At 50.8% G+C, this 14,475-nt stretch overlaps 1 protein-coding gene across 1 annotated transcript in view; it reads right to left on the bottom strand.

The window, feature by feature from the left end:
• Window positions 1–210: 210 nt before the first annotated feature.
• LOC136771622 (tenascin) overlaps window positions 211–14,475 on the bottom strand; it is a 32,877-nt gene continuing 18,612 nt past the window's right edge. The window contains exons 5-17 of the mRNA XM_066724038.1: window positions 14,087–14,240; window positions 13,647–13,919; window positions 6,615–6,737; window positions 4,600–4,743; window positions 4,268–4,387; window positions 3,821–3,970; window positions 3,226–3,368; window positions 2,793–2,925; window positions 2,418–2,569; window positions 2,193–2,289; window positions 1,753–1,914; window positions 1,231–1,394; window positions 211–989 (exon numbers count right to left, since the gene is read on the bottom strand). Coding sequence (XP_066580135.1) covers window positions 891–989; window positions 1,231–1,394; window positions 1,753–1,914; window positions 2,193–2,289; window positions 2,418–2,569; window positions 2,793–2,925; window positions 3,226–3,368; window positions 3,821–3,970; window positions 4,268–4,387; window positions 4,600–4,743; window positions 6,615–6,737; window positions 13,647–13,919; window positions 14,087–14,240 — 1,914 coding nt within the window. The 3' untranslated portion in view covers window positions 211–890. The remainder of the gene's footprint in view (window positions 990–1,230; window positions 1,395–1,752; window positions 1,915–2,192; window positions 2,290–2,417; window positions 2,570–2,792; window positions 2,926–3,225; window positions 3,369–3,820; window positions 3,971–4,267; window positions 4,388–4,599; window positions 4,744–6,614; window positions 6,738–13,646; window positions 13,920–14,086; window positions 14,241–14,475) is intronic.

Genomic DNA, 14,475 nt, shown 5'->3' with positions numbered 1-14,475 from the left:
TGTGGCTGCTGACAGGACAGGATGAGCACCAGACTATGTTACTGTCCTTTTAGGAGAGAAGAGCCTGTGAGCCTGGAGCCCAGAGCCCCTCCACACTGACAGCCATCAGAGAGCCTGACTGACAGCGAGCAGGGACACTGAGGACTGACACCCTGGAGCCCAGAGTCTGACAGAGCGAAGGGACACTAAACAACACACAAGACACAACACTGACAGATCAGTCATTTTAATCCCACAGACTGGCCTCTACATCAAAACTCTTACACAATATTTCAGAGTGTTAAACATGTCAAAACTGTTCTTTATTATATATATATATTCAATATATGTTGCTTTACTATTTTCCTATATTACAAAATTAGAAACAAACCCCACCCCCTGGATTCCCAAATCCAACCAATCCGATTGAATCTCTTCTTCCTTATTTTCTGTACAGACATTCCCAGCTATAGACAGCCAATTGGAGTGCATCCTGGGTTGTTTAGGGCTGTCCACCTTTTTCTATTTCTTTCTTCCCAGTTAAATATAGTCCAGTCCATAATAACTCAGTTCAGTCAGCTTCAGTATACCATAATTGTGTCCAGTCCACAGTATCTCAGTCCAGTCCAGTCCTGTCCAGCCTTGTCCAGTCCAATCCAGTATGTTCCAGAATAGTATAGTATTGTATAGTATAGTGTTGTACAGCACAGTACAGTACAGTATAGTATAGCACAGTACGGTATGGTACAGTATGGTATGGTTTGATATATATTTATAGCACAGAACAGTATAGTGTAGTATACTATAGTGTATTATTTTGTAGTGCAGTGCAGTCCATAATAGTCCAGTGAGTATATTTAGTCAGTACAGCTGTGTACGGTCCGGTCAGTCAGTCCAGGTCCGCTCAGTCTCTACGCTGGGCTCGAGGGGCTGAAGCCAGCGGGGCGGAGCTTCATCTCAGTGAAGGCAATGGAGAAATTATTGCCTTTCCAATTGGTCCAGATCACACCCTGGAGCAGCAACACAGAGAGACACGGAGAGATTCATAGATGTATAGATTTACTACAATTTATATAGTAAGTGAGTAGCAAGGCAGTAGTACCTGGTGGTTGTGGTGTGTGTCATACAGTGTGCACATTGAGTACAGTGATAGTAAGAGGGTGGTGAGGAAGTAGGAGTTCTTGGTGGTTGCGGTGTGTGTCGTACAGTGTGTACAGTGATAGTAAGGTGGTGGTAAGGCAGTAGTAGTACCTGGTGGTTGCGGTGTGTGTTGTACAGCCCATTGAGGTTGGCGTAGTGGCAGTTCTTGTACCACCAGCCACCCTTGTAGGACATCGCGCAGCGTGTGATCTGGTGTTGGGGGTCACGGTCCCTGGTGGAGAACGGGCGGCCATCGTGGTACTGCAGAGCGTCACCTGGAGAGAGAGAGACAGAGAGAGAGAGAGATGTTAAAGTCATAAATGTATATTTAGTCTATGTATGGTTCCCCATCGCTCTTTTCCTGATCACTGGACCTGTCAGTCAAGGCTTTGGCAACACTTATGTAACTTAGTCATCTAATAAAGCTTTATTGAATTGACGGCACGCAGGTCAGAGGGTGGGTCAGGGACTGAGAGCGAGAGAGAGGGAGAGAGAGAGAGAGAGAGAGGAGAGAGAGCAGAGTGAGGGAGAGGCTTGAGGGAGAAAGAGTTGGGGGGTGGGGGCTATAGAGATTGACAATGGACTGGACTAGACTGGACTACTCTGGATGGTCTGTGCTGGACTCTTGCTTACCGGCGGTCCCAGAGTACCCTCCCACAGTGAGGCGATAGTGCTGATGCTCGGAGGTGACGTTGAAGGAGGAGTACAGAGCGTGTACTGCCTGTCCCTCCGCCCGCAGGTCCACCCGCAGGGACACAGCGCCCTCTCTGGTGAGGAGATGCAGAGCCTTGTTACCTGCAGAGACAGAGTGAGAGACGGGGAGAGGAGACAGGAGAGAGGGGGGAGAGAGAGACAGAGAGGGAGGGTGAGACAGCAATGAGTTAATATAGTACATTAAGAATAGATGATGGACTGACTGACTGACTGACTGATTGACTGACTGACTGACACACTAACTGGCTGACTGACACTGACCAACTGACTGACTGACTGATACACTGATTGATTATTCTTCCAAGCACACACTGCGCACACAGCGGCTCTCTGGGACACACTGGCGGTGAGGGACTCACCCAGCCAGAACTCCTCAGTCAGATTCCCAAATCCGTCCCGGTAGTCCTTCCAGAACCTGAAGAAATTGGTCTTTCCGTTCATCCTCCTCTGGAACACCTGGACACATGGACACAGAGACACAGACAACCTCAACGCTCACGATTTTGCACAGCCCTATATCCTCCCTCCCTCTCTCTCTTTCCCTCTCCCAATCTCTGTCTCTGCCATCCCTCTCTCAGACTCACGATCCAGCCCCCCCCATCTGTCTCCATGTCACAGTACACGCGCAGTGGTTTGTCCCGCTGGCCCCCTGGGTACACGGTGGTCTCTCCCGACTCAGCCATGCCATTGAGCAGCTCCTGGGAGCAGTCCACTGGGAACGGGAACCGCAGAGAGCCTGAGAGGGAGAGAGGGAGAGAGAGAGGGAGGGAGGGAGCCAGTCAGTCATTCAAATATTCAGTGTATCAGTCATTCAGTCAGTCAGTGTCAGTGTAAATGTGTCAGATCTGTAGTGAAGTATGCAGAGGTGTCAGTGTGTGGTGGTGTCAGTGTGTCAGAGCTGTAGTGAAGTGTGCAGTGCTGTTAGTATGCAGTGGTGTCAGTGTGTCAGTGCATCAGACCTGTGGTGAAGTGCGCAGTGCTGTCAGCGCTGTGCTGCTCTCCTCTCAGGGCGCGCAGTCTCACAGTGTACTGCGATTCAGGAACCAGACCCACCAGCTTGTGCTGTGTTACTCCGGGGTCAAGGGTCACTTCCTATCAGAAGGACGGGGGGACAGGAGGAAGTCGCTGCTTTAAGACTCTGTATTGTCTTACTGGTCTGTCTTATATGTATCCATTACTCTCGCTGTGTACACATCTGTCTGACTGTACAATGTGTCTGTCAACAACGCTCAATTGCTCTTTGCTGCCCCCTGTGTTCAGAGGCTGCACACATTTTTCTCTCTCTCTCACCTATATTATCTCTCATTCTCACTATCCCCCTTTCCTTCATTTGTTTCTCATTACTATCTACCAATATCTCTCTCTCTTTCTCTGTCTCTGTCTCTCTTTCACCTGTGTTTCCTGTCTGTCCGTCTGATAGGTCAGCCAGTACCCCGATACCGCGGTATGTGGCGGTTTCCACGACAGCATGGCAGACCGTGGCTTCACCTGATTGGCTGTCAGGTCGCGGGGCTCCTCCCCTCTGGCCACCACCCCTGAAACACAGAAGAAACGACTGACCACAGCACAGGAGTACACGGCGAGCCTGTGAGCCTTCTGACCAATCAGAAGTGAACTGTGAAGCATGGACTAGCGGGTATCAGGCACTGTATGGCCCAATCAGTACACACACAGTAAAAAGCACACGTATCCACATTTAATGCCCTGGTCATAATATATATTGGCTCTCTCTGTGTCACATACAGATCAGTCAGATCTTATATGGACCAGTCAGTATGTACTGCATTCACTAGTCAGTATAATACATTGACTGAACACAACAGTAGAGGTGAGCCAGTCATTGTGTGACAGATACTGACCAGTCAGTTTCAGTGAATATTGACCAGTCGGTAAACCACAGATGGACTTGTCTGTGTTGTATCCACAGAGTCCGTGCTGTACGCTCAGAGGGAGCAGGGGGCTTGAGCAGCTGGGGGGGGTTACTGACCAGATGCCGTGGTGAAGGAGGTGGAGGCGGGGGGGCTGTGCTCTCTGCCCCTGAGGCTGGTCACCGTGACGCTGTACAATGTCTCTCCCTGCAGACCCTTCAGCTGCAGCTCCACTGAGTTACCCGAACTACTGACTGACACCTCAGGCTCTGAGAGAGAGAGAGAGAGAGAGAGAGAGAGAGAGAGAGAGAAAGGAGAAAGTGAGGGCGGAGAGGGCGGAGAGGGTGAGGGATGTGGAGAGAGAGAGAGAAAAGGGGGGGAGAGATTTTTTTCTTGCTTTATTTTCTATTTAATTTTCTTTATCCTGTTCTCTACTGTATCTGTAAATGCTTTGCCATCATCTATGTAAGCCTGTCATGTCAATAAAGCCTGCTTTGAATCTGACAGACGCACACATTGGCAGCCAGGCAGGCGGAGAGACGGGCTGTGTGTGGGAGGCGTCTCACCATCCTGGGCTCTGTAAACGATGACGTAACGGTCAACATTGACCAGGGCAGGGCGCCACAGCAACAGGGCCCTGGAGTCCGTGACATTGACGACACGCAGGTCAGAGGGTGGGTCAGGGACTGAGAGTGAGAGAGAGGGAGAGAGAGAGAGAGAGGGAGAGGGAGAGGAAGAAAGTGGATAAGGAGAAAAATTAAGTTCAAAAACAGGAAACACACAAAGAGAGGTAAAGAAACACATACAGAGAGACGAACAGACAGAGAGACAGACAGTTATAGTGACAGACAGAGTGAAGGAGATTCAGAGAGACAGACAAACAATGCAGTCCTGTTACCTGTGACGACGACCCCGGTGATGGGGTCGCTCTCCTCTAGTCCCAGCACAGAGAGCACGCTGACCTTGTAGGTAGACCCTGGGGTCAGAGAGGTCAGAGACACACTGGACTGCTGACCACTCACTGACACAGAGTGAGGCTCCCCTGAGAGAGAGAGAGAGAGAGAGAGAGAGGGAGAGAAAGAGAGAGAATGGGTTAATATGCTGTTTAATGAATTGACAACTGACTAACTAGACAATACAGCACATTAACACTGGCTGACTGGACACTACAGTACATTAACACTGACTGACTGACTGGACACTACAGCACATTAACACTGACTGACTGGACACTACAGCACATTAACACTGACTGACTGGACACTACAGTACATTAACACTGACTGACTGACTGGACACTACAGCACATTAACAGTGACTGACTGACTGGACACTACAGCACATTAACACTGACTGACTGACTGACTGGACACTACAGCACATTAACACTGACAGACTGGACACTACAGTACATTAACACTGACTGACTGACTACTACAGCACATTAACACTGACATACTGGACACTACAGTACATTAACACTGACTGACTGACTGGACACTACAGCACATTAACACTGACAGACTGGACACTACAGTACATTAACACTGACTGACTGACTGGACACTACAGTACATTAATACTGACTGACTGGACACTACAGTACATTAACACTGACTGACTGACTGACTGGACACTACAGCACATTAACACTGACAGACTGGACACTACAGTACATTAACACTGACTGACTGACTGGACACTACAGCACATTAACACTGACTGACTGACTGGACACTACAGCACATTAACTGACTGACTGGACACTACAGTACATTAACACTGACTGACTGACTGGACATTACAGCACATTAACACTGACTGACTGGACACTACAGTACATTAACACTGACTGACTGGACACTACAGTACATTAACACTGACTGACTGACTACTACAGCACATTAACACTGACATACTGGACACTACAGCACATTAACACTGACTGACTGACTGGACATTACAGCACATTAACACTGACTGACTGGACACTACAGTACATTAACACTGACTGACTGGACACTACAGCACATTAACACTGACTGACTGGACACTACAGCACATTAACAGTGACTGACTGACTGGACACTACAGCACATTTACACTGACAGACTGGACACTACAGTACATTAACACTGACTGACTGACTACTACAGCACATTAACACTGACATACTGGACACTACAGTACATTAACACTGACTGACTGACTGGACACTACAGTACATTAATACTGACTGACTGGACACTACAGTACATTAACACTGACTGACTGACTGACTGGACACTACAGCACATTAACACTGACAGACTGGACACTACAGTACATTAACACTGACTGACTGACTGGACACTACAGCACATTAACACTGACTGACTGGACACTACAGCACATTAACACTGACTGACTGGACACTACAGCACATTAACACTGACTTACTGACTGGACACTACAGCACATTAACACTGACTGACTGACTGGACACTACAGCACATTAACACTGACTGACTGGACACTACAGCACATTAACACTGACTGACTGACTGGACACTACAGCACATTAACACTGACTGACTGGACACTACATCACATTAACACTGACTGACTGGACACTACAGCACATTAACACTGACTGACTGGACACTACAGCACATTAACACTGACTGACTGACTGGACACTACAGCACATTAACACTGACTGACTGGACACTACAGCACATTAACACTGACTGACTGACTGGACACTACAGCACATTAATACTGACTGACTGGACACTACAGCACATTAACACTGACTGACTGGACACTACAGCACATTAACACTGACTGACTGGACTCTACAGCTTATTAACACTGACTGACTGATTTAACTGCACAGAGAAAGAGAGAGAGAGACGGGGGTGGGGGACGTACCCTCATCAGTGTGTATGTAGGTGATCTTGAAGGAGGAGACGGAGCTGCGGGGGGGGAGCCAGGACACCAACACTGATGAGTCTGACACATTACTGAACATCAGCTGAGAGGGGGGGGCAGGTCCTGGAGGAGAGACAGGCGGGGAGAAAGACAGTCACTATGGTGAAGATGTGAAGAGAGACACACAGATGGACAGACACAGAGAATCACAAACTGACAGAGATATGGTGATACAGGCCGAGGCAGAGAGACACAGAGGCACAGACAGACTGCTGGACAGACAGACAGAACAACCAACAGAGAGACGGATACATTAGTGCAGATCAGTACAGATTAGTAGACAGACTCCTGTGTTTCTGTGTATATACAGTATATATACAGATGATATATATACCTCCATGCATGCAGTGCGTTTGTACACAAAGACATATAGATACAGAGGAGAGAGAGGGAGGTAGATGGGTAAATACACGGTCTGCTCCTGGCTAAATAAATACATGATTTAATTAAATTCAAATAAAAAATAGATAGATGACAATGTTGGAGATATATAGGCTATAAAAATAGAGAGAGAGAGAGAGAAAGAGGAAGAGAAAGAGAAATTGTGGTTCCAAGATCATTTCAACCCTGTAAAGAGCTGTGACAATAAAGACTACAATAAATAAAGTCCATTATTTTGTTAAAAATAATCAAATAAGTTCATTAATCAAAAAGCTGGAAATATCAAATGAAAATAATAAGAGGTCATTGTAATATTAATTAAAAAGCTGAAAAGATAAATTAATTTGTGAGTGGATCCATTAAATAAATGAAATGGCAAAGTTTCACAGTGGAAGAGAAACACAGCCGTAGGTGGGCCAACCATTGCCTTACCCTGGGAGTGAGGAGTGAGGGACAGACAGAGGTGTGAGGCGGTAAGGATGGCCAACCATGATCTTACCCCAGAAGGACAGCCCCAGCACAGCGCACACAGAGAGAGAGAGAGAATGTGAGAATGAGGGAGTGATGCTGCAGGCAGCCACAAAGACAGCCTGCCCTCTTCATGAATATTCATGACATGTTATTAATATTCATGACCTGGGCGGAGACAATGAGACAGGACAAAGGCCAGGGTGGAGACTTGACACAATTTACACACATTGTAAAAATGCATTCGAACACAACCACGCTGTTGTGTGTGTGTGTGTGTGTGTGTGTGTGTGTTTGTGCAGGTTCTTTAACGTCTCTGTCAGTCGCTGAACAGCCTGTGTATACAGTGCGGACAAAAATACTTTTAAACTGTTATTATTTCTACTGCTGCGATGACAGGTCCACTCAGGTCTGCCACATTTCATTTTCACAAAATTTGGTGGATTAACACATTTGGCAGATTTCCAAATGTAGCAGATTAACAAATTTGGCAGATTAATGATTAATGAGTTAACAGAAAAATTAAGTTCAAAAACAGGAAACAGACACAAAGTTACAGTTAATTTTGTGGTATCCAAGAGTAAACTTTTTCAATTCACGTTGGATGATTTATCATTTGGCGGACTATTGCATAGTAAATACAGGCACTGAGATTCAGAGAGTCTCTCTCTCGCTCACTGGTTATTACTGCAGGGTCAGTGTAGCAGTAGCAGCAGCAGCAGGTTTATCAGCCGATCATTTTGTAAGGTGTCAATGCATTTTTACAATGTGTCCCAACATTTAAACACCTTCCAGAGGAAACCACAGCTGATCCTGTATGACACAAAGGCATTACAGAGAGAGAGAGATAGAGGGAAAGAAAGAATTAGAGGAAGGACAGAGAGAGAGGGAGAGAAGAGGGAGAGATGGGGAGAAAGGGATAGATTGGGAGGGAGAGTTGGAAAGGAGAGAGACAGAAATAGGTGGAGGGAGAGTGTTAGCGAGAGAGGAGAGAGAAGGAGAGAGTTAGAGAGAGGTGCTCAAACCATAGGGAGAAAACAGATCCCATTAATTAGCCCAGGAACTAAGTAACTGCCATTCATTAATACACAAATCCTGATTAATTAAAGCACTGAGGCTGCTTTAATTAACAAGGTGACTCATACAGAATGAGCGGCCAAAGACAGACAGACAGACAGACAGATACAGACCTCCATACATACATACAGGCAGTCTGTCAGACATCACAGACACACACAGACAGACTCAGATACACACATGCGCACACACAATCATAGACACACAAACACTCACACACACACACACACACACAACACAAAGTACAAAATACAGAAAAGGCATGCATGCGCTCCTATGGGGAGGCGTGGGTTGGCTGTCCGTTGGGCTGGCGGGGGCGCTGTACCTGTGGTAACAGTGAGGCGCTGGGTGGGGGAGTCCCGGCCGTGTGCTGTGCCAAAGAGTGAGATGGCGTAGTGCGTCTGTGGCTGGAGACCCCAGATGGACAGGGAGCGGGTGGAGCCGGACACCAGCTTGACCACCCTGCCTTGCCTGCTGCCGGCACCGCCTGGACGGGCTTTCTCTGCCCCCTGGGCAGTGCCCTCGGAGCTACCAGCTGGTTTGCCCCTGTCCCTGCTGCCGTCTCCTCTCCTGCCTCCCTGAGTGCCCCTTTCCCTCCCCTGCGAGTCCTTCTTGCTTCCTTTTCCTTCCTCCTCCTCCTCTTTTCCTTCTTCTGCTTCCTCCTCCCCCTCACCCTCCCTCTCTGTGTCCAGCTGTGTGCGAGTGATGGTGAAGCTGTGGTACAGGCCAGGGGGGGCATCCCACAGCAGCAGGAAACCTGAGGAGGACAGATTCTGCACCTGCAGAGCACCAGGTCCGGGGGGTGGGGCCAAGAGGGTGGGGGCAACACTGGGAGGCGAGGATAAGAGGACGTGCGATGTCCTGTTCCAGAAGGAAACCAGCTCAACATTCCTGGGAGGGGTGCTCTCTCTGTCCAGTGCCCCTTTCCTGACCAGCATCCCTTTCTTTATCAGCACCCCATTCCTGACCAGTGTCCCGTTCTTGACCAGCATCCCATTCCTAACCAGTGTCCCGTTCTTGACGAGCATCCCATTCCTGACCAGTGTCCCGTTCTTGACCAGCACCCCATTCCTAACCAGTGTCCCGTTCTTGACGAGCATCCCATTCCTGACCAGTGTCCCGTTCTTGACCAGCACCCCATTCCTGACCAGTGTTCCGTTCTTGACCAGCACCCTATTCCTGACCAGTGTCCTGTTCCTGAGAAGGGTGCCCTCTCTATCCAGCACCCCATTTCCAGCTGGGGTGCTATTTCTGGCAGCTGTCCTGTCCCTTCCCTCAGCCCTGGGGGGGTTCAGGGGGAACGTCTGAGTGTGATGTTCCCTGTCCCTTCCTCCCTGCTGCCCCTGCCCTGTCTGGGTGGGGTGCCGCCAGTAGGGAGGCAATTGAGCTAGTGGGGGCGTTTCTGGGCCATCCTTCTCTCCGTCTCTGTGTCTCTCTGTCTCTCCCCCACCCCTGGTCTCTCTCCCATCCCCTGCCTCTCCCTCCCTCCATCTCTCTCTCTGGGGCAGCGACACCTCTCCCGCAGGCTCCTTTCTCTCCCTCTGCCCTCCTGCTCTCCCACCCTCTCTCTTTTGCTCTGGGGTCTGGGCTCCCCTTTGCACAGGGTCCTCAGTGTCATCCAGTGCGGCCCCTTCCGACCCGGCAGGACCCGAGTCAGAGGCGCCTGGGCCATGTGAGATGGGGGAGTGGGGGGCGCGGGATGCAGCTGTGGGGGGTGGTGGCTGCTTGCGCCCAGGCTGGGGGATGGGCGTGGGGGTGATGGTCGTTGTGGTTGTTGCTCTGGCCCAACCAGCTGTCGCCCCCCCCTCCCACACTCTGACTCCCTCCCTCCCCTCCTCTTTCACACCCGCACCCCCCTGCCCAAAAGCGTGGGGGTCTGTCCTGACTGGGAGCAACTCCACTGTATTTCTGTCCAAGTAGCTGCCGCTGTCCACACCAGCAGTCTGCCTGCCCACTTCTTTAGGACGAGCTTTACCTCTGTCTGTGGGTGACCATCCAGTCCCCTCAGTGTCCAGTCTGCCTGTCTTGTCTCCAGTCTGGGGCCTTCGCGTTGTCTTCCTTGCGTGCATGTCTGTGGTGTTTGTCCTTGCGGTGTCCCCTGCTCTAGCCGGGACTGTGACTCTGGCTGGGTGCTTCTGTCGTGGCCTGCCATCGACCAGTCCTGCCCTCCGTGCTCCAGCTTTAGAGTGGGGCTTGTCCAGTGTCCCAGTGGGGCGCGACCCAGGATCAGTAACTGACCCTGCCGCATCCTTCCCCACCGCGTCCATCGTTGTTCCAGCCTGAGACTCTGCCTCTGGTAGTCTCACTGGCGGCTGTCCAGCTGTTCCATCTGTGTCTGGTCCCCCTGCTGCTGGTTTTGATTGCTGCACTGTCCCTGCTACATCCAACTCCAGTGTGACCAGCCTGGTTCTGGACTGCTGTCCCAGCCTAGCAGTTGGTGTGGACTGGTCAGAGGGTTTTTCTGGCTTCCCGGTGTTCTGTCCAGTAGGAGTGAGCTTTGCTGTGTCTCTGAGCCCAGTGCTCCCCGTGTGTGTCCCAGTCTGAGCCCCCTCTGTGTGCTCTTGCCCAGCGTGTGCCTGTGTCACAGTGTGTGTGTGCTCTTTTTCAGCATGTGTGTGTGTCTCTGTGTGTGTATGCGTGTGCGTGTGCGTGTGTCGGTGTCCAGCTGGATGGGTGTGGTTGCATTTCTTGAGATGAGCTTTCAGAGAGGGGCTGCCCTCCATCTTCTCTCCAGCAGGGGTCTCCTGTTCCTTCTCCTCCTCTCTCCCTCCTCCTCGCTCCGTTGTCACTACCGTGGTCAACTCCTGTGCTGGGACGGGGTGGGCCTGATGGGGCTGCCTGGTGGCTGGGTCAGAGCCAGGCCTGGGGGGGGTGCGGTCAGGGGTTGAGGAGTCTGGCGGCCCAGAGGTGAAGTTCTTCCGGGTGGGGTAAACAATTGGGCCCTTCTTGGAGGTCGATGCCAGTCGGGGGTCTTGAAGGGCCCTGGTTCTGTTGGGAGCTGTGGGTACGTGGGGGAGCTTGGGTTTCTTTGGAACTTTGGGCAGCTTGGGGGTGACTATCTTAATGGCTCGCTGGTCCCCCCTCCCTGCTGTCCCTGTCTCCTTTTTTCCATCCCTCTCCACTCCCCCTGTTTTCCGTGGCTCTGCCGTGGGCCCTGCCACCTGCCTAGGACCTGGGGTTGGGGCGGAAGTCCTGGTAGGGGGTGGTGTGGAGGGGCGAGGAGCAGAGTGCTCATGCACGGGACTGACGCCACCCCCAGCTGCCCCCGCCACAGGCTGCGAGGGCACCTGCCTGTCGGCTTGGGGCGGCTGGGTGACAGGGACAGGGGTGGAGTCTGAGTCTGAGTCCCTCCCCCTCTCTCTCTCCCTCCCCCTCTTCCCTTCCTCCTCCTCCCCCTGTCTCCCCTCTCTCTCCCTCTCCTCCCCCTGTCGCTCCCTCTCTGTGGGTTTCTTCACATCCACAGAAACTCTTTTGGGGTGCTTCCTTTCCTCCCCCTCCTCCTCCTCTTCTCCCTCTTTCTTCTTCAGATCCCCATCCCCTCTTCCTCTGTCAGTCTTCACCCGTTCGGAGCCTGGTGCTGAGGTTGAGCTAGGTGCTGGGGAGAGGTTCTTCTTTCCTGGGCCGGGCTGCTGGTGCTGAGTCTGGCTCTTCTTACTCAGCTTCAGCAGGTCCTTCTTCGCTGGTCCCAAGTCCGGTCTGGTTCCATTGTGGCTCTGTTTCTGTTTCTGTTTCTGTATCAGTTTGTTTCGGGTGGCGTTCCCCTCAGACCCAGCCTGCACTCTGCCCTTCTGGGTATCATCTATATAGAAGACCGGCCTGACTGACTTCACCGTCTTCTCCTTGGTTGCCTTGGCTGTGATAGACAGAGGACAGTAACATCATCACAGTTTGACAAGAAAAGCTGAGACAGTTTGGTGCCACAGCGCTCTGGACTGGCCAGGGTCACTGAGGGGCCACCCCTCTCCCTCTCTCTCTCTCTCTCTCTCTCTCTCTCTCTCTCTCTCTCACGACTAAATGTGTGTGTTTATTCAAGAGGGATTTGCTATTATATCATCTGTCTATCTGTCCCTGTCTCTTTTTGTCTCTCTCCTGTCCTGTGTTGGGAGTTTTAATTACTGAAGGATTCTCTGGTATCTATTATCTATTATTCTCTCTCTCTCTCTCTCTCTGTCCCAATATTTATATTCTGAGCTTAATTCCTCCCTCTCTTCTGTCAAACAGGATTGTGTTTTGAGTGGCTCTGGTATACCCCCCCTCCTTCTCTGTCTGTTTCAATCTCTCTCTCTCTCACACACCCTCCCTCTGTTTCTCTCTCTCCCCATGTCTCCCGACCCGGTTGTTTGTGTCTGTGTGTGTAACTGGTGCATTCTGGTCACAAAGACACACACAGTGAGAGAGAGAGATGAGGACAGAGGGAGATAATGGAGCATCCCACAGGAGGGACTGGAGGCTGGACTGGAGGCAGGACTGGAGGCAGGGAGAGAAATAGAGGGAAAGAGAGAGACATCAAGAGAGCTGTGCAGTCGATGTCATAGTCCAGACTGGAACACTGAGAGCTGTGGAACACAAAAAACAAGTTACAGTGTCACAAGGTCACGAGGTCAGGAGGTCAGAAGGTCATGAGGGCAGCAGGTCCAGAGGTCAACTGCCAGGATTCACCTGCAGGGGGAGAGAAGCACACGGCTAGCCAGGTCTGTCACCAAGTTCATCAACTGGTCAACTGTCTGCTAAATGAGGAAACGTTTACAGGAATGAACCAGAGAAAGAGCTGCTGTCAGAGCAGTCTGGAGGTCAGAGGTCAGAGGGCAGAGGTCGTTCTGCAGACTGGAGCTGGGTACTGGAGCCGTGGGCACACAGCACTGGGCAGAGACAGGGAGGAGGGACATCAAACATCTCTCTGGCTGGAGCTGTAGCTGTCTGTCTCTCTGGAGCTGTATCTGTCTGTCTGTAAGTATTGATTAAGCTGTCTCTGTGTCTGTCCCTCCGTGGTCTGATCCATCCCTAGCCTGTGTCCCAGAGCTGACATTTTGTTTAAGCCCCACCTACCCGGCGTGGCCTGGATGGTTGCTGGAAGGCTGCGACTCCGCCCTTGCTCCGCAGTCAGGGTGACATCATACCGGAGCCCCGCCTCCAACCCATTGATCAGCGTGGTCTCTCGCTCAGGGGAGATGGTCTTTTGCCCGGTCAGCCCCTCTCCCCCATCACTGGGCGAGAAGGTGAGGCGGTACCTGTCAATCTGCGACACTGAGCGATCCCATTGGATGAGCACTGAGGAGCTGGTTGTCTTGACAACACGCACATTCTTGGGTCCAGATATCACTGAGAGAGAGAGAGAGAGAGAGAGAGAGAGAGAGAGAGAGAGAGAGAGGGTGGAGAGTAAGGTCACACAGACACAATCTCACACAGACACCCTCTCAAACAGATATACACACACAGACACTCTCTCAAATACACAGACACACACTCACAAACTCTTTCAGACTCACGAGTTTTAAACTCTGCGATGCTTTCTGGCCCCAGCTTGTTGGCCCTCTCTCCCCTGATTGACACTCTGTAGTCCTGAGCAGGAGCCAAGCCCGTCTGAGTGTAGCTGGAGAGATCGCCCCTCACCTTCGACGTCACCTTCTGATCGCCCTCTTTCTGCGACAGGGAGAGAGAGGGATGATGAAAGACACAGGTATAGTGCTACAGCAGTACACCAGGTTACCTGCACTCTCAAGTCTTGGGTCTCAAGGGGCACAAACTCAGGACAATTGATCTTTAACAATTTTTTAAGTTGTTGTTTTATGAATCCAAAAAATATTTAAATTGTTTTTAAACACTTTAAATGAAAAGCATAGAAAGTATTATAGAGCATTGTGATGCAACCTTTATT

Source organism: Amia ocellicauda, chromosome 15, assembly GCF_036373705.1.
Source record: "Amia ocellicauda isolate fAmiCal2 chromosome 15, fAmiCal2.hap1, whole genome shotgun sequence".
Classification (NCBI taxonomy): Eukaryota; Metazoa; Chordata; class Actinopteri; order Amiiformes; family Amiidae; genus Amia; species Amia ocellicauda.
The sequence above is the reverse complement of the archived record's forward strand: the minus strand, read 5'-3'. Positions and strand labels throughout refer to the sequence as shown.